This window comes from Podarcis tiliguerta (genome assembly GCF_965153285.1).
Source record: "Podarcis tiliguerta genome assembly, chromosome: 9".
Lineage (NCBI taxonomy): Eukaryota > Metazoa > Chordata > Lepidosauria > Squamata > Lacertidae > Podarcis > Podarcis tiliguerta.
In genome coordinates, this window is record NC_139542.1 from 19,974,934 (window position 1) to 19,999,978 (window position 25,045).

Below are 25,045 nucleotides of genomic sequence, written 5' to 3' on the forward strand. Positions count from 1 at the left end.
AGAGTCTGGTTATAATATCCATCAGATGATGGGCGGTAGAACTGAAGTCCGCAGAACTGGTGCCTGCAGAAAGCAGGACTGTTGCAAAATATACAGCTGCTTTAGAGAAGCATACAAGACTCTTTGCAAGCGCTGAACAGAGCTTTGAAGCACACAATCACCTACACACCAAAAAAAGTTCCCCTTATCAAGATACTCTCATTTTTAAAAGAATTATCTTACAGTTCAATCCTAAAATGGACTGGGGGGGTGGATTAGATTACCCTTGGGGTACCTTCAGACTCTACAATTCTATGATTCAGTGAAGCCCACTGGGAAGAATGGGATCATTTCTAAAATCCCTTGCACCAACAATATTTTGTCCCCAGAAACAAACAATACTGGAATATTGTAACAATCACTCAGCAGTCGTAATTTGCAAACAGTTCTTTAAAATGTCTCACATTTGTTCTCAGCAAAATTCTATACAGCGGTGCTCTAACGAATGATTTCCTCCACCCATTTGGATAAATCTTCTTTCATGCCTGAACTGAAGTATGTTTTCTATTTTATGCAGTTCTTCAGATCCTAGAATTTCTGTCCCACTATAAATAACATTTAAAGTACTACAAAATACAGTGTTGAACTGGCATTACCTTCTTTTCTTCCTGTAATACTATTACTTCATGATACCGTGGAACATAGAGGTCATATTTTCTCTGGTCTTCCTTTCTGATGTTGACATTTTCATAATGCACTGCGTTTTCCCTTTAGAAAGTTTGAAGAGATTTATGAGTCATCTCTTAAATGTGCCTGGGCACCTAAATATGCACAGTGAAAGCTTTCACCCTCTCCCCACAAGAGTATATTAGAAACAGCTGCTCTTTGCAATAACAGATGAGAGGCTAGTTTGCTCACTAATAGGACAGCCAAAGTTTATGTAGTGCTATTCTACGTATCCGATGAATTTCTGTTTTCATATTCAAGTTTCCTTGCCATAGGTGAACTACAATAAAAAAACACAGTGGAGGCAGAAGACAACCAGGAAGCTGAATAACCATTAAACATGGAAAATAATGCCTCAAGTGAACCTTGAACCGCAACCTTGCTTGAGTATTACAACTTTGTGAGAAACCTTTGTTTCTCAACATTCAAAAGCTTCTTAGTATTGTCGGCTAGCATGCCCAAAGGTCTTGTTACTTTACATAACCACAGAATTTGGCGTGGAATAGTATCTAATTGTGCAGTACAGAATTCCAATCCCCCATTTTTCTTAATAGAGCATGGTAGAAAAGGATTAAATTGGAACAGATGCTCAGATAGGGGAATAATGTAAATCCATATACAACTAAGAAAATTAATTTAATTAGCAACGGTAAAGCAGAGTAGTTTTAAGCTGCTCATAATTCTTTCAAGGATTAGTGTAAGAAACCCTCTAGCACTAACATCAAGGTATTCAGCTACATCCCCAATTCAACAACTTTAAGCACCCCTGATCGTTAAACTGGTGCCAGCAAGGTGGAATAATTTCAAGTGCAAAAGGGACACTCAGAAAAGTGGTGTTGAACCATTTTCCTCCTGCTGTCCATCCTCCTAGGCCATTTTCTCACCGGCTGGCAATTAGCTGAGGTGAGAGAAAAGAAACTCAGAGAGGTGCCTTCAAGGGGAAAATTAGTAGTCTAGGGCAGCTTCAGTAGCCTCCACTTCTGTATCCCTTTAAATGAGGAACATTTCACCCACATTCCAGAGAGACATGTGGCCTTGGAAAGAAACTTGTCACAGGTCACATGCCAGTGGTGGGAGGAGCAAGAGTCACACCTCGCCCTCTCTTCCTCTCTATCTCTCACACACATATACATTCCATCTCTTTCGCTTTTATCTCTCTTTCCTCCCCTTCTATTTCTAACTGCATCCCTTTCTTGCTCTTTTCTTCCCTGCACAATATGACCCCCCCCAAATAAACCCACACCCCACAGCAATTAGGCTTAATTAAAGAAATTCCAATGATGTAAGTGGGACTTTACCTAAACCTAACTGCTATTTGCTAGACAATTCCTTCAGCATCTACCTCCTGAAAACTGCCCCCACCTGAGCAGCAATCCAACTGAGCGGGGAGGGAATTCATTTATGTGAAGGAGAGGTTTTTTGTGATGTAAGCTGCCTTGTCACAACTATGTCCTAAAGGGTGGCCTACAAAAACCTTCACATAAATAAAATGGTTGCAGATGAAATTCTGAAAGGGAGGAAAGCAAAGACATTCAAGGTAGCTTGCGGGCTACAAACTGTGGAACAGGGAAATTCAGGGTATTATTTCAGGAGATTTGCCTCCATGCTTCCAGGTTCTACATATGGGGCAGTTATGAGAAAACAAACTAATTCTTAATTTCTTGCATTTACTATTGAAAATATACACCCTTTATTATTAGAATACAAACATACATTGTAGCATTTCAGCCTTAGCTTCACATGCCTCGCCCTCACACAATTTCCATTTTTAACAACAGTGAACTTGTCATTTCATCCTAACCCAAAAGACTGTGATCAATATTAGCTATGGTTTGTTCACACCAACTTCAAACCATGGGAGATGAATCAAGCTCATTGCAAAGAAACCATAGTTTGGTTTCAAAACAGTTTAGCGTTCAGACACAATGACAAGCTGCAGTTGAAAAATGGAAGCAAATGTTTCCAGTGTCCTTCTCATACCCACACTAGAGGAGAGAAGGAGGACAGCATGAGCCCAAGGCTTCTTCTGGTTCTTTCCCATCAGGGCATCCACTTAGCATGACTTCCAAACAGACCCAGATTCTAAATTGTCTTAAGATGTACATACGGAATCACGTCATAATCTGCAGGTCCGGGGCCCTCACGTGGCTTAAATTCATGCCGCTTTTCTGTCAAATTGCCAAATTGCACTCCTTTATGTTTCATGGTAGGGTAAATACAATCCTGAAAGAAAAGATTAATCAGCATTTAGCTTGTGATCAATATATTATAACTGCCAAGCAGTTATTTGAACACAGGTCTCCCAAGTCCAAGTTCAACACTACCGTTCCACGCTGTCTTTGATCAAATCAAATATTGCATAATTCAGGCCTACAGAAAGATCACCGTTGATGCTTATTATCAGGTAATTTGCACCTCGTGTACATAATTTTATCCACAAAGTGACATCCATGAATTCAGATCCTATAAATTAACATACTTTTCATCCTTCTTCATAAGGAGCTGATCTGTATGTAAACACAATTCATGACTGATGCCCTAGCTGAAATATAAAAGGACTGATAAAAATGAAAGAAAATCCCCCCCTCCCACTACAGAGAAGGATTATAGATCAGTGACATGCTTTATCTGTACAGTGGTACCTTGGTTCTCAAACACCTTGGTACTCAAACAACTTGGAACCCAAACACTGCAAACCTGGAAGTAAGTGTTCCGGTTTGCAAACTTTTTTCGGAAGCCAAACATGCTCCATTTTGAGTGCCAAACTTCCGTTTTGACTGTTATGAAGAAGAGGAGGAGGAGTTTGGATTTGATATCCCGCTTTATCACTACCCAAAGGAGTCTCAAAGCGGCTAACATTCTCCTTTCCCTTCCTCCCCCACAACAAACACTCTGTGAGGAGAGTGGGGCTGAGAGATTTCAGAGAAGTGTGACTAGCCCAACGCCACCCAGCAGCTGCATGTGAAGGAGCGGGGAATCAGACCCGGTTCACCAGATTACGAGTCCACTGCTCTTAACCACTACACCACACTGGCTGCTGAGGTCTGTCTGTTTTTGCTATTTATTTTGTGTTTTTGTGACTCTTTTTTTTGTTTTTGTGACTGTGTGGAACCCAGTTCAGCTACTGATTTATTGATTGTGTGACTGCAGTACATTGTTTATTACTTTCATTTTATGGAACAATGGTCTCATTAGATAGTAAAATCCATCTTAAATTGCTGTTTTAGGGGTTGTTTTTAAAAGTTTGGAATGGATTAATCCATTTTGCATTACTTTCTATGGGAAAGTGCACCTTGGTTTTGGAACGGACTTCCAGAACGGATTAAGTTTGAGAAGCAAGAACCACCTGTAGAAGGTGGCAGGTTCAATCCCTGGGATCTCCAGGTAGATCTGGAAATGTATCCTGTCTGAAACCCTGGAGAGCCACTTCTTAGTGCAGACATTGCCGAGGCACATGGCCAAAAGCCTAACATGGTACAACTTGCTTATGAATTCTTCATTCCCCTGTGGCCCTCTAGATGTGACTAGACAACAACTCCCATCATTCCTGACCATTCATTGGTCATACTGGCTGAGGCTGATGCAAGCTGGAGTCCAACAACATCTATAAGAGTTACAGGTTCCTTGCTAATGTGACTTGACTGAATGAAAAGCACAAGGGTAAACAGTTATCTCTATGAACAGAAGGGAAGGGTTCTATTCGGAGCATCTTATAATATCATTATGAACAGGACTATAAAGTCTCAAGGACCACAACTGAATCTGCTACTTCACAGTAATGGGATTAGAGCACCATCCAGTGGTTTCTGGACAGAAATTTTTTTTCTCATAGTATATAAATGGATAATTTCAACCATGAAGAACTTGCCACAGTTAGCAATCAAGATTGCTTTTAAATATTTTTAAAATCCAGAAGGTTGGCTTCCCTCTTTGCGTAATGAGATAACACTGAAGGGTTTAATTTTGTTCCAGTGTCCTATGTCCATATTTAGTGTTTCTATACCAACTTGCCTGATAAAATTTGTTTAAATTGTGGGTAAAGTGAATGCATAAGTACCTGAACCCTTGTCTAGCTATTGGGATTTGTAATATTTTGGAGGAGGTTTCCTAAAGTTGCCGCATACTTGAGTAGTGTGCTCAACTGAAGTGAATTCAAATGTTGAAGAGACTGGGGCATTTTCTGTTATTTTTATCTCTCCTATTTGTGTTCTTTTCACTGTATTTAAGACTGGGGAGAAGGGAAGTTTAATAGCAAGTCTATTCTGGATCGCAAGCTGAACACTAGGGACACATACATATGAGTCATGTCTCCTGGATTCATCTCCCACCCCAGCCCCCACTCTCAGTGGCGTAGCGTGGGTTGTCAGCACCCGGGGCAAGGCAAGTAATTTGCGCCCCCTAACCCGTGGATTTTAGTAGGGGCAGAGAGCTGCGAGCGCCCCCCCCCCCCCGATGTTGCGCCCAGTGTGGCCGGCCCCCCCTGCACCCCCCACGCTACGCCACTGCCCACTCTCATAGCAACCTCACCAGTTTCAGTTGATCTCTGCCTTTCTTACGTTCTGTTGAATTTCCCCTCCTCACATATTAATCCTTTTATGTTCCTATTTGCAGAGTATGTATTTCTAGAGATGCTGCGTAGATGTTTCTGTACATTCCTTTCTAAACTACCCTGGCCCCACGTTGGGTGCCAGGGTAGTTTAGAAAGGAATGTACAGAAATACACGTCTACGCAGCATCTCTAGAAATACATACTCTGCACCTATTAAAATAACCAATTAGTAAATCATTTAAGGAGGGTTGGGGGGGGGGGGCTTGCCAGTTTGGCCAGAGGGGTTTTTTGCAAAAAAAGTGAACATAATACTATTTGGTGCATAAACAGATGTCAGTGTGCTAGTTGGCGTTCCAATAATAATGCCTTCGATAATGGCTTCCAGAGGAGCCATTAATTCCTCCCAGGTTTCCACAATCATGGTTTTTAAGGAGATGCATTTTGCTTCAAACTCCTTCCCAAGTATGGCATCCAGGTTTTTTTCTTTTTCGGTTGCATTTTTTGCTGTTTTAGAAGGGATGAAGGCCATTTTGTCTCCTTCTCCACTTGTTTCTCTTTTGACACAAAGAACTGAGCTAAGCTTCCCTGTTTGGAGCAAAATTCTGCTGCAGACATCTCCTTGGACAGAAAGTGTAGGATGTTTTAATAAATGCTGCACTTATAAGGCGGACTGCAGCAAAATTTGTTCTGTTCTAAGCAGCCATTTTGGTTTCCATTTGGCCATGCACCCATTATACAGTTTCTACTATATGAAGATGTACCTCTTTAGTCCTTGATACCTGAGATATGTGTTTTCAGGGCCCACCTTATGCTTGTGACTGTAACTTATTTTAACTGTTTTTAGTATTGAATTTTTAAAGTACCGTATATTCAAATGCTCTTGAACCTGAAGGTTCTCTCTACCTCTCTATATATAAACCAATCCAACTCTACCTCACCCATCTCTCTACAATATTATCTTCAAATGGCACAAAACAGATCTGCCTAGATGTAACACATACCTTGCTAATTACGAGTGTTTAATATTGGTATCCAGAGTGTTTAGTACTGACTAATACTTTCCAGTATTGTTTGCTTCATAATGGAGTAGTAAGTCTCTATATCACATATTGCACTTAACGTTCTTCAATGAAATGAAGAAACACAAATGACTTCTCTGATAAGCCCAAAAACTGACACATTGAAATGCAGACTGAAATGCAGACATTAGTTCTATTTAGCTCCTGCCATTTTCATTCCCATATGCATACTTCTGCCATCTTTTCTCCTAAGATCCTCTGAAGCCCTAATTATGGGAAGAGTGTTTTATTATGCACTAGTTTTATTGGAAATATTAAACTTCTTAACACATGCCCTGTTCCATGAGTGTACATTAAAACACATAGTATCAAGGATTTAAAAGTCCATAAATATTTATAATTTGATATTTATTTTTGTTGGTGCATAATAATTTCCTAGCTTCACAAAAACTAATAATTAACCACAACAGCTGGATATCTGCAAACTAAGGATAGCTTTTAAAATATTTTGCTTTTCTTGTTAGAGTTTCACATAATAGCAGGAGAATAATTATTTCAACACAGAACTCTAATTCAATAGCTAAATGTTTGTAAGTGTCCATGAAGAAACTTTAAGGTCAATATATATTTGACATTTACAAAGAACACTTTAGTGAGTCAGCTCCAAAGGCAATTTTAACAACTACAGCCTATTCTTTTTCAAACTCAATAAGCATGAATAACATTATTTCCTTCTCCATATACAGCTTAAGCTCTGCATTAAAAATAATATAAATTGACTGCTACTTAACACACTAACCTGTACATTACTCAGGTAAAATGCCCCATGCATAATGGAATTAAAAAACCTTTTAAGAACACAGGCAGACTGAAGAATAAATTGAGGCACTCTTAACTCTAAATCACCACGCTCTTTTTGCCAAGAAGTGTTGACAATACCAACTTCAAGGTCGCTGTCAGCTTGCTATGTCATTAGCAAATAAAATATGGTTTAATTGAAGCAAACTCAGCAAGGAGGTGCATTATTTTAAGTGAACACTGCAATATAACTTGAAGAATTACTAATCGCCACTCCTGTTGACAATAAAAATGGATGGAGGTGCTTTGAAACTTTTTTTCTATGACTTTCCCGTAATTAAATATGGAAATAGATATCATGAAGAATTAAAAGTCCCAGAGTGCATTAATTCTGGCACTAATGGACTGTCTTTCAGTGCTGCAGCGCACAGGTAGTTCCCAGCATGTTCTCGCCACTACCTAATCCATCAGTGTCAGCGCTCTTAGCCAGAAAGAGTAACGTGGAAAACACAGATTTGGGATTACGTCCCACGCTGCCTCAAGTGGAAACAACTATTTGTCACATCTCAGAATGCTTGGGTAGGAACCTTGCTTAGTTATTAAATGTTTTGCATTTTGCAAAACAGCCGCTAGACACTTTGTGTAATCACCATCAAATCTCCGCACACATTGTGCCTGAAAGAAATATGCTTTCCCAAAACAGAAACAGACATTGCACATTTCTGTTTTAATCAACATTTGCCACTATTTATAACAGCTGCAGGTTTCCAATGATCTTTCTATAAGCTTTAATGTAAACCTCACTATTTTGGTGTCTTGTTTATCCTCCTCTTTTATTTCCTTTTGAAACAATTGTCCACCCGCTGAAATCAATTCTGTGCTCTAGAAAACTTACAGGTTCTAGACTTTCTGTTGAGGGCTACATTCCCCTCAGAGGTAATTGTCAGGGGCCGAAAGCTGGCAGTGGGTAGGGCTAGAGCCAAAAGTTGGTAGTGTAGACCTTTTCTCTGCCAACTTTTTTCTCCCTTGTTGCTTGCCATCCCCATCTCAAACCTCTCCTTCCCACCCAGAGAGCTGCCAGGAAAGAGAAAGTTAATGTTTGCTCTTGCCAGAGGGCTTCTTAAAGATATTCCGGTCCTTGCTATTAGCGTATAAAGCCTTGAAGAACTTGAGTGAAGAATTTAAGGAGAACGTTGCTAAAATCATGAAGACCAACAGCAAGCAATTCTTCAGGAAAGGGCAATCAAAATGATCAAGCAACCAAATGATCAAGTTGGACACCAACTCGAGTGGGTTTAGAAGAGAATTAGGCAAATTCATGGGCGTAAAGGCTACTAGCAATAGTTAATGGCAGTGAGCTTCTGAACATCACTTGGTGGAAACTGCAGGAGCAGAGAGTCCTCCTGAGATTTGGGGCTGTTTGTGGGTTTCTCACAGGAAGAAGAAGAAGAAGAGTTTGGATTTGATATCCCGCCTTTCACTCCCTTTAAGGAGTCTCAAAGCAGCTAACATTCTCCTTTCCCTTCCTCCCCGACAACAAACACTCTGTGAGGTAAGTGGGGCTGAGAGACTTCAAAGAAGTGTGACTGGCCCAAGGTCACGCAGCAGCTGCATGTGGAGGAGCGGAACCGCAAACCCGGTTCCCGAGATTACAAGGCTACCGCTCTTAACCACTACACCACACTGGCACACCACAGCTTCCTAGCTCAGGAAGCTGGTTGGCCACTGTAAGAACATGATGCTGGAATAGATAGGTCAGGAGCCTCATCCAGCAGACTTTCCTTATGTCCTTATGGGAGAATGGAAGTGGTAAAAGAAATGAAACATTCCTCCCACTAGTCCTCCAATGAAAATTCTCCCTCGTCTTCTAAGCAGTCTAGAGTTATATCTGTATGTTTTCTATCCAGGCTCCCTAATTAACTAGGATTTTGAATCAGGTTAAGAACCTATTTAATATCAGTGATGATGCAATGATTAACCATCATCAAAGATGGATAAAATTTGTCCTGGAGTACTGAAGAGCTGGGGAAAAGAAATATATACCGTAAATCCACACTAGCTCCCAATCTCTTACTCATGATTACCAATGTTACAATTGTCCATGTCTTTGTAACTGATACCACTAACTCCAATAAACTGTGTAAACTGCCTACCCCTGTTTTCTGTGACACACAACTTAGTCTGTAATCAAACACTTATCTGGGAGTAAGACTCAAGGAAAACAATGACACTTACATCTAAGTACAGGAGTACCATTAGAATATTATTTTCAGCATTTCAGTTTTATTGTTACAGTGTACTTCAGTCACAGTGCTACTTTGTTTGCACAAGACAACAAAGATTGCTCATCCCCCCTCCTTGAAAAAATAAAAGTTTCAAGGTTCCATGATTCGAGAGGTTCTCCTTTCTGGCTAGCCTTTTGAGTTTCTGATTTTGTTTTGGCTCATGCTGTTTAAGTAGTTAAATAACTGGCTTATTGTTTTGTATATTGTGTTTTGTTGTTTAAGTATGCATCTGGAAATAGATCATTGTTAACCAACTAGTAGATTGTTTTTTGACTGGATATCAAGATTTCAACTATTTAGCTAAATAATATTTGGAGCCAAATTATATTGTACATAATTCATAAACACAAAGAAACCATGGATGCATCTACTGAATCATGTATGACTTTTCCAATAGAGAATTCTTAATCTTTCAAAAAGGTTAAAGATTTGATTTTTCATTCTCTTCATCTAACATAGTAACTCAACTTGAGTAAAGTAAAATTCACTCCATGTTTTATGATGCCAAAGACAAGTAGTTCATTTTAGTGACTCTGCTGCCACCTAATGCACTGACTGAAAAAGCATATTATAAGGAACAAATGGAGAATTCCAAGCATTCTTGTAGTGATTCCATATTTTAGTCAATTGCAAACTCTAAATCATTGCTCTGTCACCAAAGATGAGGTGTGCTTAAAATTACAAGGATTGCTTGCATACCTCAGAACTTCCATACAGCTTCTAACAAGCAACATGTGTGCTTTCAACGAACATCAATTGTAGGTTTAGAAAATACACCCTGGGAACATATCTGAACAAAACACTATTCTAGAAATGTTATTCTATTCAATCTTATTGAAAGAAGAAATTGCTGCTTTATAATACAGTGAAGTATCTACAAGCATTTTGTAAAATAGCTATAATTAGCAACTGCAACATTATGGTTTTCCACATAGCATGTTGCTTTTTTAGCTGAAAATATGTAATATACAACTAAACTTTAAGAAGACAATGGTTGCTTATTATGGTTTTAGAAATTTTGGTTAAATCCAAGCATGAATGCCATGAAAAGCGAAGAAGAAGAAGAAGAAGAAGAAGAAGAAGAAGAAGAAGAGGGGGAGGAGGAGGAGGAGGAGGAGGAGGAGGAGGAGGAGGAGGCTGTATTGTATCTATCCAGCCCAATATATTTTGACTGGAAGAGATTCTCCAGGCAGATGTGTACCTATGCTCCCTTGTACCTAGGTAAGGAGATGTACTGGTACCTACCCTCCGGTCCCTTGCACTCTTGGCAATGAGTCTCCTCTGAAACCAGGAGAGACCATGGTGAAAAAAATAGCTTTTTGTCGCCTTTAAAGCTATGCCAATGACTTCCTCCATGGCCATCAGGGTCAAGTCTGCTCTGCTCCTTCTCTCCATCAGACCTATCTGCCTTGCTCCTCCCTCACTCCTTTTGCCTTTCGCCTCCTCCCTCCCTTCCTTTTTCCTCCTTTAGCTCTTGCCCCACTCTCTCCTTTGCCAACGATGACAACTGGGGAGGGGCGCCCTGCTAGCCCACACCAGGGACAGCCCACACCAGGGGCGCCCTGCTAGCCCACACCAGGGACAGCCCACACCAGCCAAGGCACCCAGAGCAGCCTGCATGCCTCACCTGACCACCAGAGGAGTGGAGAGGGGAGCATGCGGACAGCCAGACAGGCTCATAACCACATCAACCTGAGTGGAGAGGCATGATTTTTACACTCCCCCGTGCCAACACCCTTGTCTCCAGGATGTCAAGCATTTTGGGTATCCTGCTACCTGATTCTTCTTCAGCTGGAGATAGCAAGAACCAAAGTACAAAAATTCTGCAAGCAAAGCATGTGTTTTACTGCTGTGCCACAGCCACAAAGACAGAATTAGTAAGCAGGGCTAAGAAGGCCAAAGAATCAGAGGAGTAGGGAGAGTCAGGAAATGAAACAAAAATTTATACAGGGACACACCCTCTAAATCTAAAAACCAGTCACACTGATGCAGAGACACAGCAGGCTCCAGAGCCAGTTTCATCCCAAACCTAGAAAGCCCTTAGTTCAACTTTACCTGATGTCAATGACCCTGAAATTATGGAGATACAAATCACACTTAACGAGCCTTGAGTTCCAGGTGATCCCAGCTGTCAGGTTCAGGTTCACTTGAGTTCACTGCCTCTAACACTGATGTTGACTCACAGCACCTGGCTGGTTCCTTTCTGTGTCTGGAGTGCTACTTGAGGTCCAAGTCATGACACCCATAATGCAAAATTTTATAATTACTTACACCTTTTGTCTGATAGTATGCTGGACCTAAAGTAGTGTCTCTTGAAGGAGGATTATGCTTTAAAAGAGTGCCATCAGCAGCCTCTTCATAACCAAATGATTGTCCTTGGGAAGGGATAGAGGGAGCCTCTGATTTCCGGAAGACTTTGATGCATTCTGCAAGTTTCTGTAGGAACAAATGCAATATACCTTGTCACAGATATAGTACATCCTTCTAACAGCTTAACACAATTAGAGTTGTCCAATTTATGTCCAGTGGAATTTACCTTAAAAAGGAGTATCCTTTCCACTTCTCAACAGACATGCTTAAGAAAATCTATGAGCTATTGACTCTGCACACTTGACTAAAGTAAGGCTGCTCCACTTTCTCATGGGGCGGTGTTGCAGGCTGGCCATGCGGTCTCCCCGTGCACGGTGGGGGTGTAGATAAGCCCCCGCATCATCAGGGAGTCCCGGCCACATCACACACAAACCCCGGCCAGCCAATCCAGCTGGCCGGGGTGTGTGGCTTAGCTTATTTAAGGATCTGCAAGTAAGGAAATCAGCCCTGAGTGCTCACTGGAAGGACAGCTCCTGAAGCTGAGGCTCCAATACCTTTGGCCACCTCATGAGAAGAGAAGACTCCCTGGAAAAGACCCTGATGTTGGGAAAGATTGAGGGCGCAAGGAGAAGGGGACGACAGAGGACGGGATGGTTGGACAGTGTGCTCGAAGCTACCAGCATGAGTTTGACCAAACTGCGGGAGGCAGTGGAAGACAGGAGTGCCTGGTGTGCTCTGGTCCGTGGGGTCATGAAGAGTCGGACACGACTAAACAACTAAACAACAACAACAAGTAAGCAAACATAAAAAAATAAGAAGTGGGGGCCTGCAACAAAAAGTTGTAATGGGGAGGGCTTCTGTTCAGGATACCAGACAAACTGCTCCCGGTGTTCCATTTTTCTCTAGGCAGTCAGAACTCAATACCCATTAAGCTACTCAATCTTCACCAGACTTGGCCTTTTTGGGGGGTGGAGGGCAGGGTGCCCCGTGGTTTCTTTCTTAACTATTTTTGTACCCTGCCAGAACCCTCGCACTGCCTTCCCAAAGCCTAGTAAGCCCGTGATTGCAGCTGTGCGCAGGTAGGCGGGGGAGCATAAACTAATGGAGAGAAGGAACAGTGATTCCCCCCCCCCACTCTCCAATTATTTATTTCCCACCCACCCATGAAAACCTGCAATTGCACAAGTATAATATGGGGTGGCACTGTGGGTTAAACCACAGAGCCTAGGACTTGCCGATCAGAAGGTCGGCAGTTCGAATCCCTGCGATGGGGTGAGCTCCCGTTGTTCAGTCCCAGCTCCTGCCAACCTAGCAGTTCAAAAGCACAAAGTGCAAGTAGATAAATAGGTACCGCTCCAGCAGGAAGGTAAATGGTGTTTCTGTGTGCTGCTCTGGTTCGCCAGAAGCGGCTTAGTCATGCTGGCCACATGACCCGGAAGCTGTCTGCGGACAAATGCCGGCTCCCTTGGCCAATAAAGCGAGATGAGCTCCGGAACCCCAGAGTCGGTCACGACTGGACCTCATGGTCAGGGGTCCCTTTACCTCCCTTTACCTAATATGCATAAGATGCAAGTTGCCTGTACTTGCTTCTAGTGGGAGCAATGTTATATTTTTGATTACATGGGCTGATTTCCAAGAGAAAACTGGAGAGAGTCCTGAAGTTAAACACACTGATGATGCAGACACCAAACCCAAATACATAGTTAACAGATTTGGCACGGAACATGAATCTAAAGGGAATTCTTTGCAAAATGACATGTTTCTTGTGTGCAGTATAAGATTTACATGCTTTTAATTTAAATGAGATGTCATCCAGCCTGACATCTCCTGTATCTTGACATCAGCTGTGTAAAGAATAAAGAGACTTGAGCCCAAGAGAAGAAAACATATACAACACGAATGGCAAATTTTCTGCCTGGCAGAATTATGTTTGGCTGCATTGTGTGAAGCAACACTGTATGTATATTCTGAACAAGCCTCCTGTACTCGATTGAAATAACAACTATAGCAATCCTTGACATAGACAGTACAGCTGTTGTGGCAAGGTTGCGGTACAGAAGGTTACTCATCTTTCAGCAGAAATGGAGCAGAGTTCCAAACTCACCAACACCCTGAAATCTTCCCCAAAATTTCAGCTTCCACCAAAAATAGAAATATTTCAAAAGCAGACCCAAGACCAACTTCTTTCTGACAAATGAAGGGAGCCCTCTAAAGAAGGGGAGTGTAATAAATGCACACACTGAATCAGAAACCTTTGGGTGCACACCCACACTCAAAGACCTTGGGTCCAAGGAGGGGACTGCTTTTATAACCTTCCGTTTGCTGGATCAGAAGAAACTGGTGGAAATCATTCCAGGTTCCATAATATTCTCAGGAGTTTTGGCAAGAAATAATAAAATCTTTCTGCTCTGCCATGCCTCACTAGGAAAGAATCCTGCTGTTCTACCTAATCAATAAAGTAGCATCATGTGGATATTTGATGCCTGGCACTGAAGCACTGAAACCCTCTGCAAGATATAAGGGCAATAGAAAGGTACTACACAGGCTTTCAACTACAGCAGAAGAGACATTGCTGTAAATTTCTCAGTGTACATGGGCATTTCTTCTTCTCATAGGAAAAAAGTAATCAGACCTGGCAGTTCATATAAACAACAAAATCACAATAGTATATCCCTTTTTATGCTGATGTACCTGTGCTGCAGAGATTTTTGATGGTTTCTTTATCCTATTGGTGTCTAGACCCATTGAAGGAGGCTGGCAATATGTTCCAGGACCAGGAGTATCGGCACGGATCTCTCGGAAACGTTTCTCTTTGTTCTGAGGACTCTTGCCCCCTTTAACGGTTTTCTAGAGGTTAAGCAAAATAGCCCATGAATGTGACAATCACCACTATCTATACAGCACCATATACTGTAAATGACATCAGGGCTGCCAAGAGGCAGGTACAGAGGCTACAGATGTACCAGGCCAACAGCCAGAAGGGCCCCATTACTGTACTCTACAGGGGGCCACCTTGCCAAAAACCAAAAAAGTCAAAATATTCACTTGTCCAAAGTGTCACTGCCATAGTTTGAACATAGTGCGACGGTCATCTCCAGGCTTGACTACTGTAATTCGCTCTACGCAGGGCTGCCCTTGAAGCTGTCCCAGAAACTCCAGCGGGTACAGAATGCTGCAGCGAGGCTCTTCGCAGGGTCTCTGCCATGGGAGCATATTCACCCAGTGCTTTTCAAGCTGCACTGGCTCCCGGTGGAGTACAGGGTCAGATTTAAGGTGCTGCTTTTGACCTTTAAAGCCCTTCACGGCCTAGGACCCTCGTACCTACGGGACCGCCTCTCCTGGTATGCCCCACGGAGAGCCTCAAGGTCCATAAATAACAACACCCTAGTGGTCCCAGGCCCTAAGGAAGTTAAATTGGCTTCAACCAGAGCCAGGGCCTTTTCAACTCTGGCTCCAGCCTGGTGGAACGCTCTGTCTCATGAGACCAGGGCCCTGCAGGATCTGATTTCTTTCCGCAGGGCCTGTAAGACAGAGTTGTTCCGCCTGGCCTTTGGCTTGGAGCCAATTTGATTCCCTCCCTCCCTCTCTTTCTTTTTTCTTTTCCTTCTCCTCCTGTGATGAGGCTACATTTTAATATTTTAATGTTCCATTATTTTAATGTTGTATTTTACTTTTGTTTTTAAGTTGTAATCATTCATCTTGTTTTTATTATTGCTTGTAAGCCGCTCTGAGCCCGGCCTTGGCTGGGGAGGGCGGGGTATAAATAAAAAAATATTATTATTATTATTATTATTATTATTATTATTATTATTATTATTATTATTATTATTATAGCTGGTGGACTAGAACACTTGGAGTCAAAGTTTAGCAATGACTACGATAGAATATTGACTATGTTCATCTTCAGGCCCAATTTAAATTGCTAGTTCTTACCTTTCAAAGCCCTAAAGCCTGGGACCTAGGTACTTTAAGGACCATCTTCATGCAAATGTGGCCTCCCACATCCTCTGTTCAGCATCTGAGACCCAGCCCTGAGTGGCTGTTTCCACTGGGTGAATTCCACTTGTGATTCTGAGAGGCTTTCGGAGGTAGGTGGCTGATGTTTTATACCTCACTTGTGTCAGAATATTTGAAATATACTCAGAGTCGAGAGTGGATTTCATGCTCTTTATTCAGCTCATAGTGGTGAGGAGGAATAAAAGTTTCCCCAAAGTATCTGCCTTATATACATTATTTACACAATGGGCCCCATGTGATTGGCTAATTCCGGAATTCTCCTGTAGGCCAATCAGGTTGTGGATTCACTTCCATCTGGAGCTGGATTGGGTGGCTCCTGCAGACCAATCATACTGCTGCATTGTTCTAGGACCAATCAGACTGCTGCATTCTGAATCCTATTGTTCTAGGACCAATCAGACTGCTGCATTTTGGATCCTATTGTTCTAGGACCAATCAGACTGCTGCATTTTGAATCCTATTCAACTCAGTACATGACAATATTGTACTGTTAAGTGATTTGCTGACTGATTTTGGTTTATTATTCTGTGCTCAGGGTAGGGAGTTTTACTAATGCTGCTGGTTATTGTTGTGGCTGTCTATATTTTGATATTGCTTTGAATTGATACTGGTTCCAACTGTGTGTTTCTCAGCTACTTAGAAACTTTTTTTTCTAAAGAAATTCAAAGAGGATAGAAATATTTTAAAATTTTTTAAAGTGTTCTGCTTTTCAGGTAACTCAGAGCCCAGGGTAAATGTCATCCTAGTTTGCAACCTACTAGTAATTTTGAGCAAGCCCGGTAAAAACTAATATTTGCACCAGGATTTCCATCTCACTTTTCTCTACTTCCTTTAGATTGCCTCTCCCAGCCTGCCAAAAAATAAATATTCAGACATCTCATCCTTTTAAAGTGGAAAGGGCAGTCAAATTCAAATCTGCTTTGTGGGCACACTATAGAATGCTGAAAGTCATTTGCTTGCAAATATAAGTTAAAGTTAGTGAATAAAAACTGCTGCAGTGAACATGTTTGCTTTGAAAAGGTAACAGGATTCAAAAACCATTTAGAATAAAAAAAACAACCCCTAAACTAATTGTTTCAACCTTACTGTTTAAAAAATAATAATCAAAACCTAAGCATAACACTGATAGTAACCATGTTACTTTTTTCCACCAGAGAGAACAAGCTTAGCATATAACTAATGAACCAACAAATACCTATAGCATATAAAAACCAATCTTGTGTATGATAACTTACTTTAACCTTGTTTACAGGTTATTCTAGCTGCTTTGCTCACACATATTTTATAGATGTTGAACCAACATTTGGCATTCAAACTTTAAATAAAATGCACACAATAAACCAAACACCTTCCTGGTTGGCATCCATCTGTTTTGGGAGACAAAACACCTTCCTGCTTCCCTTTTTTATCTTGTTTATTAAAATAATCATATGCTGCAAGGCTTGGTAGCTTGAAAGTTTGACTACAATATTGGGACATGTTGGTTGAATTAAAAGGATTACTAATCCTGAGACATTTGACACAACTACTGTGATTTATAGACATTCTAGTTTTGCCACTTGAACAGCCACCTCACAGAGGTGATTTAACTGGGATATTTAAGACTTTCATCTTAGAAAATATTGTTATATTTGATAAATACAAGCTTTGTTGCTTATAGCCATGGCAATCTGAAAAAAAAGGCAGTAAAACATCCAGGATATACAAAGCAAATATTACAACAATAACTCCAATACTCCTAAACAGAATAAAAACTAATAAAACCACTCATTCTTTATATTAAACCTCAAAATGGTCCTTATATTAAAAATACTGGATATCAAGTAAGATTAACAAAAGCACAAATCACACTGTGATCTTTAATATACTGAGTTCATATTTTCTTTGCTTCCAAAGCAAATTCTGCTGCCCTAAGTGTAATATATAGGTTATTGCCTATAAAAATAATATGTATCAATTCTAAAAGATGACAGGAAGGGACTGTGGAATATTAGCAAGAAATGTATGTCTAACCCTTACCTTTTTGCACTGCAGTTTGTATAATGCCTAGATGAGAAAACTGACCGCTGCTCCCCTTGTATAGACTTGGAAATGAACTCCTTTTTTCCAAAGTAATTGGAAATAACTCAGTTCATTTTGTCACCCAATCTGAGGCTCTAAAAAGAAACCCATTTGTCTGCTAATGGGCTACTCTTTAGATCTGTGCGCAAGAAAATGGGAGATGGAAAAGGCCACCCACTCTTACAATATATCCTTCCTGTAATGGTGGGTTTTATGCCCACCTACACATGTTTTCTCAAAAGCAGTCCTGCAAAGCACACACATGCACACACCCAGGTGTTTATCCATTTCTTTGCTACCGGGCTCTTTTAAATATCTGCTGCCAAGGAAACTGAGGGTTGAGAGCCAAAGGACCACCTCCACAGGGGACTGTCTTACACCAAAGGTACCCTCTGATGCTTTCACACCCCACGTGAAGCTTAGCTGAGTGAGGGCAGATCTTCAAAGCAGCCCTCTACCAAACCAACAGAGAAGCAAAATGGCTCAAAGCCTAGAAATCTTCTCTAGCCTGGATTTCAATCTGTTCTGGAGAAGATTCAGGAGTGCCCAAAATTCAGCTATCTGTTGAGTTGAGCATTATCAATCCCCCAATCATCTCAGAACATTTTTAATTCAATCAACAAAAATATCTAATAAAAATGTATTTTGAAGAACCAAATTACCTATTTCTATTGCATTCAGCTGCACATCAGCTTCTTTTATCGTCTTTTGATATTTGAAGATAGACATCAAATTGAAAAAGTTTCACTTAGTTTGCCCATTTTTGCTAAAATATATCCCCATATTCCAAAATCTTCATTCCATCACTTGTTCAAATGTGCATTCACTCTGCTTTTAAAGCTGAACTCTGTACTAGCAGAGCATATCAAGAATCTCAACCTAGCTCCCACACCTGCAAAAACCACATGCAGTGAGCCACAAGAGGGGGAAAAGTAGAATAATTTGACAGGCGTTTCATATCATGCAGAAAAATAAGAGTATAAAATAAATGAATTTTAAAATCTCTACTAACCACCCAGCAGTAATACATTCTGGGATACAATAATTCTTTGTACACATTTTTAATTTGGAAGAGAAATAGGCTGGATACAATTCTCACTTGACACCATGGAGGTATGGAGTGGCAGATCCACCGCTACATCCCAAGCCCTGCTGGCTCGCTCCAGACAGGGTGGAGGGTGCAGGTGCTCTCCCTACCATTTTGCTATGCTGGTACAGCCGAGGGGCCTGAGGACTGAGTCCCTTAGTAGATCCATGGGGCTTAGGATCCAGATCAGTCAAAGCTGCCAGCATCCTGCCTCTGAAATGCTACAATTCAAGGCTTTCTACTTGCTACCAATAGTAGTAGTAGCTTTCCACCCACTAGAACACAGCTTCACCAGTGGGCACCTACATACCATCTTAAGTCTCCCTCAACCAGTAACAGCAAGTGGGTCTGGATTGTGTTCCATGTCCAACTAAATTGTTGACTATATGAGAGATCTACTTACTGCTTCTAGAAGTGCAAACTCCACCTTTCATAACAAATTTATTCAACCAGTGTAATTTTACCTGTGTTTTCTCGATCTCATAGGATCCCGGTCCTGGAACATCACTCTCAGCATTCTGATAAATACTTCCATGGCCACGACTTGCGAAAGAAAGAAATGGAGCATAGCCAACTGGGGGGCGGGGGGGAGGAAATTTGAATTTGTTAGAATTTGCTTCAGGTCATCATTCAGCGATGAAAAGTTGATAGATCTCGTTTTTCAAGACGGATATGACAATGCAACTCCCTTTATTTACTGTGTGCTTTTGTGTACACACAGTAATGTGTGTACAACTCCTGCTCAACCAATCATAGCTGTCAACTTTTCCCTTTTTTTAAGGGAAATCCCCTTATTCCGAATAGGATTCCTTGCAAGAAAAGGGATAAGTTAACAGCTATGCAACCAATTGGGTTTTGACTTTGTTCTCAAACAGCAGCCCTTCTCCCACTCCAGCATACCACATTTGAACTGAGAGACATTTTTAATAGCAGCATTTAATGTAGCAAAGGAAACTTTGGTTAAATAAGTATGTTCAAACAAGTTTTAAAATAACACAAGTAAATACCGCATCTGCCTAGACTTTAAACAGGGCTGACCAGAAATAAAATCTTTCATTTCAATTAGGCTCTCTAAACTGTATACTTGCAATATAAACAAATGATAAACATCAGCATTATTTGCTAAATCTAGATTTAGATTTGTTGGGGCCTTCTGCACTAAGGTGAAAAGTTAGCATGTTCTGCTACATATGAGAACACCAATGAAGAAGAAAATGCACTCGGCTTACATGAGAGTTAGTGTGGTCCATTGCATGATAGGACCTTTATCCTGCACTTTCATTACGAAAAGCTATTGATGACTTCCCCTCACACATTTTCTGAATTAATAGCTAAAAGAATGGGTAAGAGTTGGAACAGTATTATTCTGATTAATGCCATGGTTGGTATCCAATTCATGTAATCATGTTAGAATAAAAGAAATAAATAATATATGATAAAATATACGAGGAGGGAAACATACTTCCATTTGTGTGCCACTGGGATAAAGTGTGTTTAAAAGCCTGCCGTTGTGCTCTGGTTCAAAGAAAATACAAATGCCACAAATGGGTAAATGATAACTGTGGCAAGCATTGAGGAATCAAGCCCTTAACCATTATCTCACACTGAGAATGCATCAAGTACAGAAATCTTTCTCATCCTAAATAATGAAGCCAGAAAACCTGGGTTGGAAAAATAAGTGCTAAGAAGACACTGCTTTTAAATTGGACTGCTGAGATCCAATGCCCAGTTGCCTGCCAAGCACACAAGTTGTCTTTCAAATGAGAGTTTCTTTTCTGCTCATGTAACCATGCACAATATGCCTGAAGCACTTTTATTTATAATGTACCGAACCAACAGTACTGTAATAAACTGCAGCTGTTGACTTTTCTTTTCTTTTCTTTTCTTAGTATGGGCTACATCATTGCTCTCCTCTATAGAGTTGGGAGTTGTACAAGTGCGGAGTTCTTACATTCCAATAATAATAGCAGAGACACTGGATTTTCATATACCTTATTTAAACACCATGGGCATCTGAGCGGTTTGAATAGAATTCTTGTGGATAAAACTTTTTCATATCCACATGCTGCTAGACTGAGTAAATTGCATTAGGACAACCTGAGAAGCTGTGGCTCAAATGATATTTGAGGCTTTGCTGTATTTGTCCCTGTTATTGCATATATTGTTTTGTCTTGCAGTTGTTCCTCAAAACCTCTTTTGAACCTGAGGCACGTAATAGGGTTGCCATATTGCTTTTATATCACCTCGTGGCAAATAGAAGGGGAAGAAATGGAGGCAGTGAGAGATTTTACTTTCTTGGGCTCCATGATTACTGCAGATGGTGACAGCAGCCATGAAATTAAAAGACGCCTGCTTCTTGGGAGAAAAGCAATGACAAACCTAGACAGCATCTTAAAAAGCAGAGACAACACCTTGCCAACAAAGGTCTGTATAGTTAAAGCTATGGTTTTCCCAGTAGTGATGTATGGAAGTGAGAGCTGGACCATAAAGAAGGCTGATCGCCGAAGAATTGATGCTTTTGAATTATGGTGCTGGAGGAGACTCTTGAGAGTCCCATGGACTGCAAGAACATCAAATCTATCCATTCTGAAGGAAATCAGCCCTGAGTGCTCACTGGAAGGACAGATCCTGAAGCTGAGACTCCAATACTTTGGCCACCTCATGAGAAGAGAAGACTCCCTGGAAAAGACCCTGATGTTGGGAAAGATGGAGGGCACAAAGAGAAGGGGACAACAGAGGACGAGATGGTTGGATAGTGTTCTTGAAGCTACCAGCATGAGTTTGACCAAACTGCGGGAGGCAGTGGAAGACAGGAGTGCCTGGTGTGCTCTGGTCCATGGGGTCATGAAGAGTTGGACACGACTAAACAACAACATTGCTTTTTTAAGGAAGACCCCAAAATTGTTGAGCTTTTTTAAAACAAAAACGCCAAACAAGTGCAGTTTTTCAGCTGACTTTCCTAAGATCCAGGACAAAGCGCTACATTTCTGAAATTCCCCCTGGACATCATTTCTGCCTTTTAAGTTCCTCTTAAAAGCTTGAGTGATCCCTGTTGTGGGGATTTATCCCCCACTCCCATCTTAGAACATTTGTTCACCAGAGCAGTGTGCCAAGAATAATTTCTGTACAAGTGTCATACCTTTCAAACTAGGAAAGAATGCCAAATGCCACGTTGTAAAAACCTGGGAATAATGTTGGTCCCATGCAAACTTTTATACACATTTAAAGCTCATTTTTACCACATTAGCTGTCATGACTTCACCCAGAGAATCGGGGAACTGCCATTATTCATCCCTAACAGAGCTATAACTCCCAGCAGCCTTAAGAAACTACAAATCCCAGGATTCTTTTGAAAAATCATGAGTGTTAAAGCAGTATAAATCTGCTTTAAACGTATGGTGCGGATGTGACATTTGATTTAACTCAAGTGTTTAACTTCTAAATAAACACCACTTCTGAAAAGTCTAAAACATTCTGGAATCCCCTAAGTGGAAGCAAACGACGATACGGAATGTGGGGAATGCCTGTCTATATTATTATTATTATTATTGTTATTGTTGTTATTTAAATCTTGTTTATTTGGGGAACATTTTCAGAACGCAAAACAGGATACCGGTATTTGCTTTAGAAAAGCAACAAGATCGTGTGCATCATGTATAGATGGTATACGACACCAGTGCAGTTAGGGAAAATGTACAAAACTAGCTCAAACATGTGTTGGAAGTGTAAGGAAAAGGAGGGGACATGTTATCATATGTGGTGGGATTGAAATGAAATTTTAAAAATTTGGGAAATGATATACAATGAATTGAAGAAAATGTTCCATCTAACATTTGTTAAGAAACCTGAAGCATTTCTATTAGGGATTGTAGGAAAAGACCTGCCAAGGAAGTTGAAAAGCATCTTCATGTATGCAACAACAGCGGCAAGAGTCTTAATAGCACCAGGATCGAAGAATGAAGAAACCCCGAGTAAAGAATTATGGCGAGAGAAACGGATGGATTATGCAGAATTGGCAAAATTGACACATAAACTACGGTACAAGGATAACTGTGACTTTAAAGATGAATGGGAACATTTTACAAAGTATTTAAAGAAGCAACAAAGTGAACTGGACTCCTTGGCAGGTTTTGAATAAACACAAACTTTTTACTGATAATAATCAGTTAGATAAATTAAGGATTTATACAATTTTGTAACATGCAGAGAATAGCATTTACAGAGAAACCAGAGATGGGAACTGAGGGAAGTTAGGGGGGAGGGGAGGGGGTTGTTTTATGGGGGAGGGGAAATGGGGAATTAAGGATATGTTGTAAGATAATATGTTCTGTTTAAATTCCTAATAAAAAATAATTTTTTTAAAAAAAAAGATCGTCTGCATCGATTGCTCAATTAAGTGGAGCAGAGCAATTAATGAAACACAGGTAGCGATTATAAAAAAAATATAACTGAAAAAGGCTGCAGTCTTCTTTGAGAAATATGCTCCACCCAATTCAGAGTGCAGCCTTACTGAGACCCACTGGGCTCAATAACAGGATTTATTTCCCAGTAGAAAAGTTCTGGTCGGGCTGAGTGAGCCTGCCCTCCCAAACTCCCATCCCCACACATAAACCCACCCCTCCACCCGTTTATCCTTTTGGTAAACCGCTTTGACGTGGGTTGCTGCTGTTGCAACCAAGCGGCGTATAAATTTCAAACAAATATGAATGAATGAATGAATGAACCGTGCGCCCCGCAGACGCTTCGCGCTCCAGCTCCAATGGTAAACAAGCCAAGTTTGGCCTGAGGGAAGCCCAGAGCGGAGCGGACCTTGGCCCCCAGTCCGCCCGCGCTTCTCCCCTCGCCGCTCGCCTCGCCTCACCTTGGAGCCGTTTGGTGTCGGGAGGCAACTCGTAGCAGCCCGGCCCCAGGTGGGACGCGGTGCCGCCGACGGTCAAGGTCAAGGCGCGGGGAGCGCGGTCGTACATGCTGCTCGGCGGCCTCCACCACGCGCTCCCGTCGCCATGGCGACCGCAGGCCTAACGCTCCGCCCGGGCCTGCCTTGCCAGGAAAGCCCGGGGCGGCGGTCTCTCCCCTTTCCATCCTACTCCAGCTGTTGCAAAGCCCGCTTCAGGGTCTTTGTGGACTCCCTCCCGTCACAAAGGGCTGCTTTAACGAAGATGTCGCATTTTAAGGCTATAAAAATAAGCTTTCGTTTATGTCCAGCCTTTCCTCAGCCCCCAAATACTGTACCCCTGAGTTTGAAGTAACCAGAAGAAAGGGTGGGGGTTCGGTTGTGTTTTATTTTCCTTGTCTTTATAATAATTCCATTTTAAGATTGCTTCATAGCCAAATCCTCCATAGTTTTTTTGTAACTTTATTGCAAAACAATTTACATATAACACAAACAGAAACAGTAACCTCAATGACAGCTAAACATTAACTTCATAATAATTCCATTTTAAGATTGCTTCATAGCCAAATCCTCCAAAGTTTTTTTGTAACTTTATTGCAAAACAATTTACATATAACACAAACAGAAACAGTAACCTCAATGACAGCTAAACATTAACTAACAACACATCGTCTAACATCACACACACTTTTGACTTCCTATTCACCTCATTGTGCTTTCTACATATTCTTAACCTTTATGCATTTCCTGTTATATCTGTTACATATCCAGAAAAGTTTCTACATTTTTAGTTTTCCTTAATATCTAGACCTGGAGATTTGCATTTTCACAATACTGTATTTTTTTAGATATTCTTTAAATGTTATCCATTCTTTACACACTTTCTGGTTTGCGTTTGCTCTTATTCTCCTAGTCATTTTCGCAAGTTCCTGTATTGTGAAGTATTCTGTCTGCTTCACCTGCCAGTCAAGCTTTGTAAGAATTGAGTCACATTTCCAGTTTTTTGCTACTAAAATTCTAGCCACCATAGTTGCATACATAAAGATCCTCCATAGTTTTTAGGTACTTTTAGGTGAATGTGCATTAAGTTGCAGGTACCCTATATAACTAGGGTTGCACTTTGATTCTTCCTCTATAATGGTTCGTGTCTTTAGTAGATGCACAATAGTGTCTTTAGTAGATGCACAATGTCTTTAGTAGATGTACAATAGGCAGAAATTCAGCAGGTGGAACCCTTTTTATTTTATTTTCCCCTCTTGTGCTGCTTTTCCATAGGGTGCGTTAAGGGTCTGGTAAGCTGGGGGGTTGTGTAAGTGAAAT

The 25,045-nt window shown here is 41.0% G+C and overlaps 1 protein-coding gene across 1 annotated transcript in view; it reads right to left on the bottom strand.

The window, feature by feature from the left end:
- STPG2 (sperm tail PG-rich repeat containing 2) overlaps window positions 1-24,048 on the bottom strand; it is a 213,773-nt gene extending 189,725 nt beyond the window's left edge. The window contains exons 1-6 of the mRNA XM_083398448.1: window positions 23,693-24,048; window positions 19,296-19,405; window positions 14,358-14,513; window positions 11,628-11,792; window positions 2,813-2,928; window positions 636-747 (exon numbers count right to left, since the gene is read on the bottom strand). Coding sequence (XP_083254574.1) covers window positions 636-747; window positions 2,813-2,928; window positions 11,628-11,792; window positions 14,358-14,513; window positions 19,296-19,405; window positions 23,693-23,798 — 765 coding nt within the window. The 5' untranslated portion in view covers window positions 23,799-24,048. The remainder of the gene's footprint in view (window positions 1-635; window positions 748-2,812; window positions 2,929-11,627; window positions 11,793-14,357; window positions 14,514-19,295; window positions 19,406-23,692) is intronic.
- Window positions 24,049-25,045: the final 997 nt, after the last annotated feature.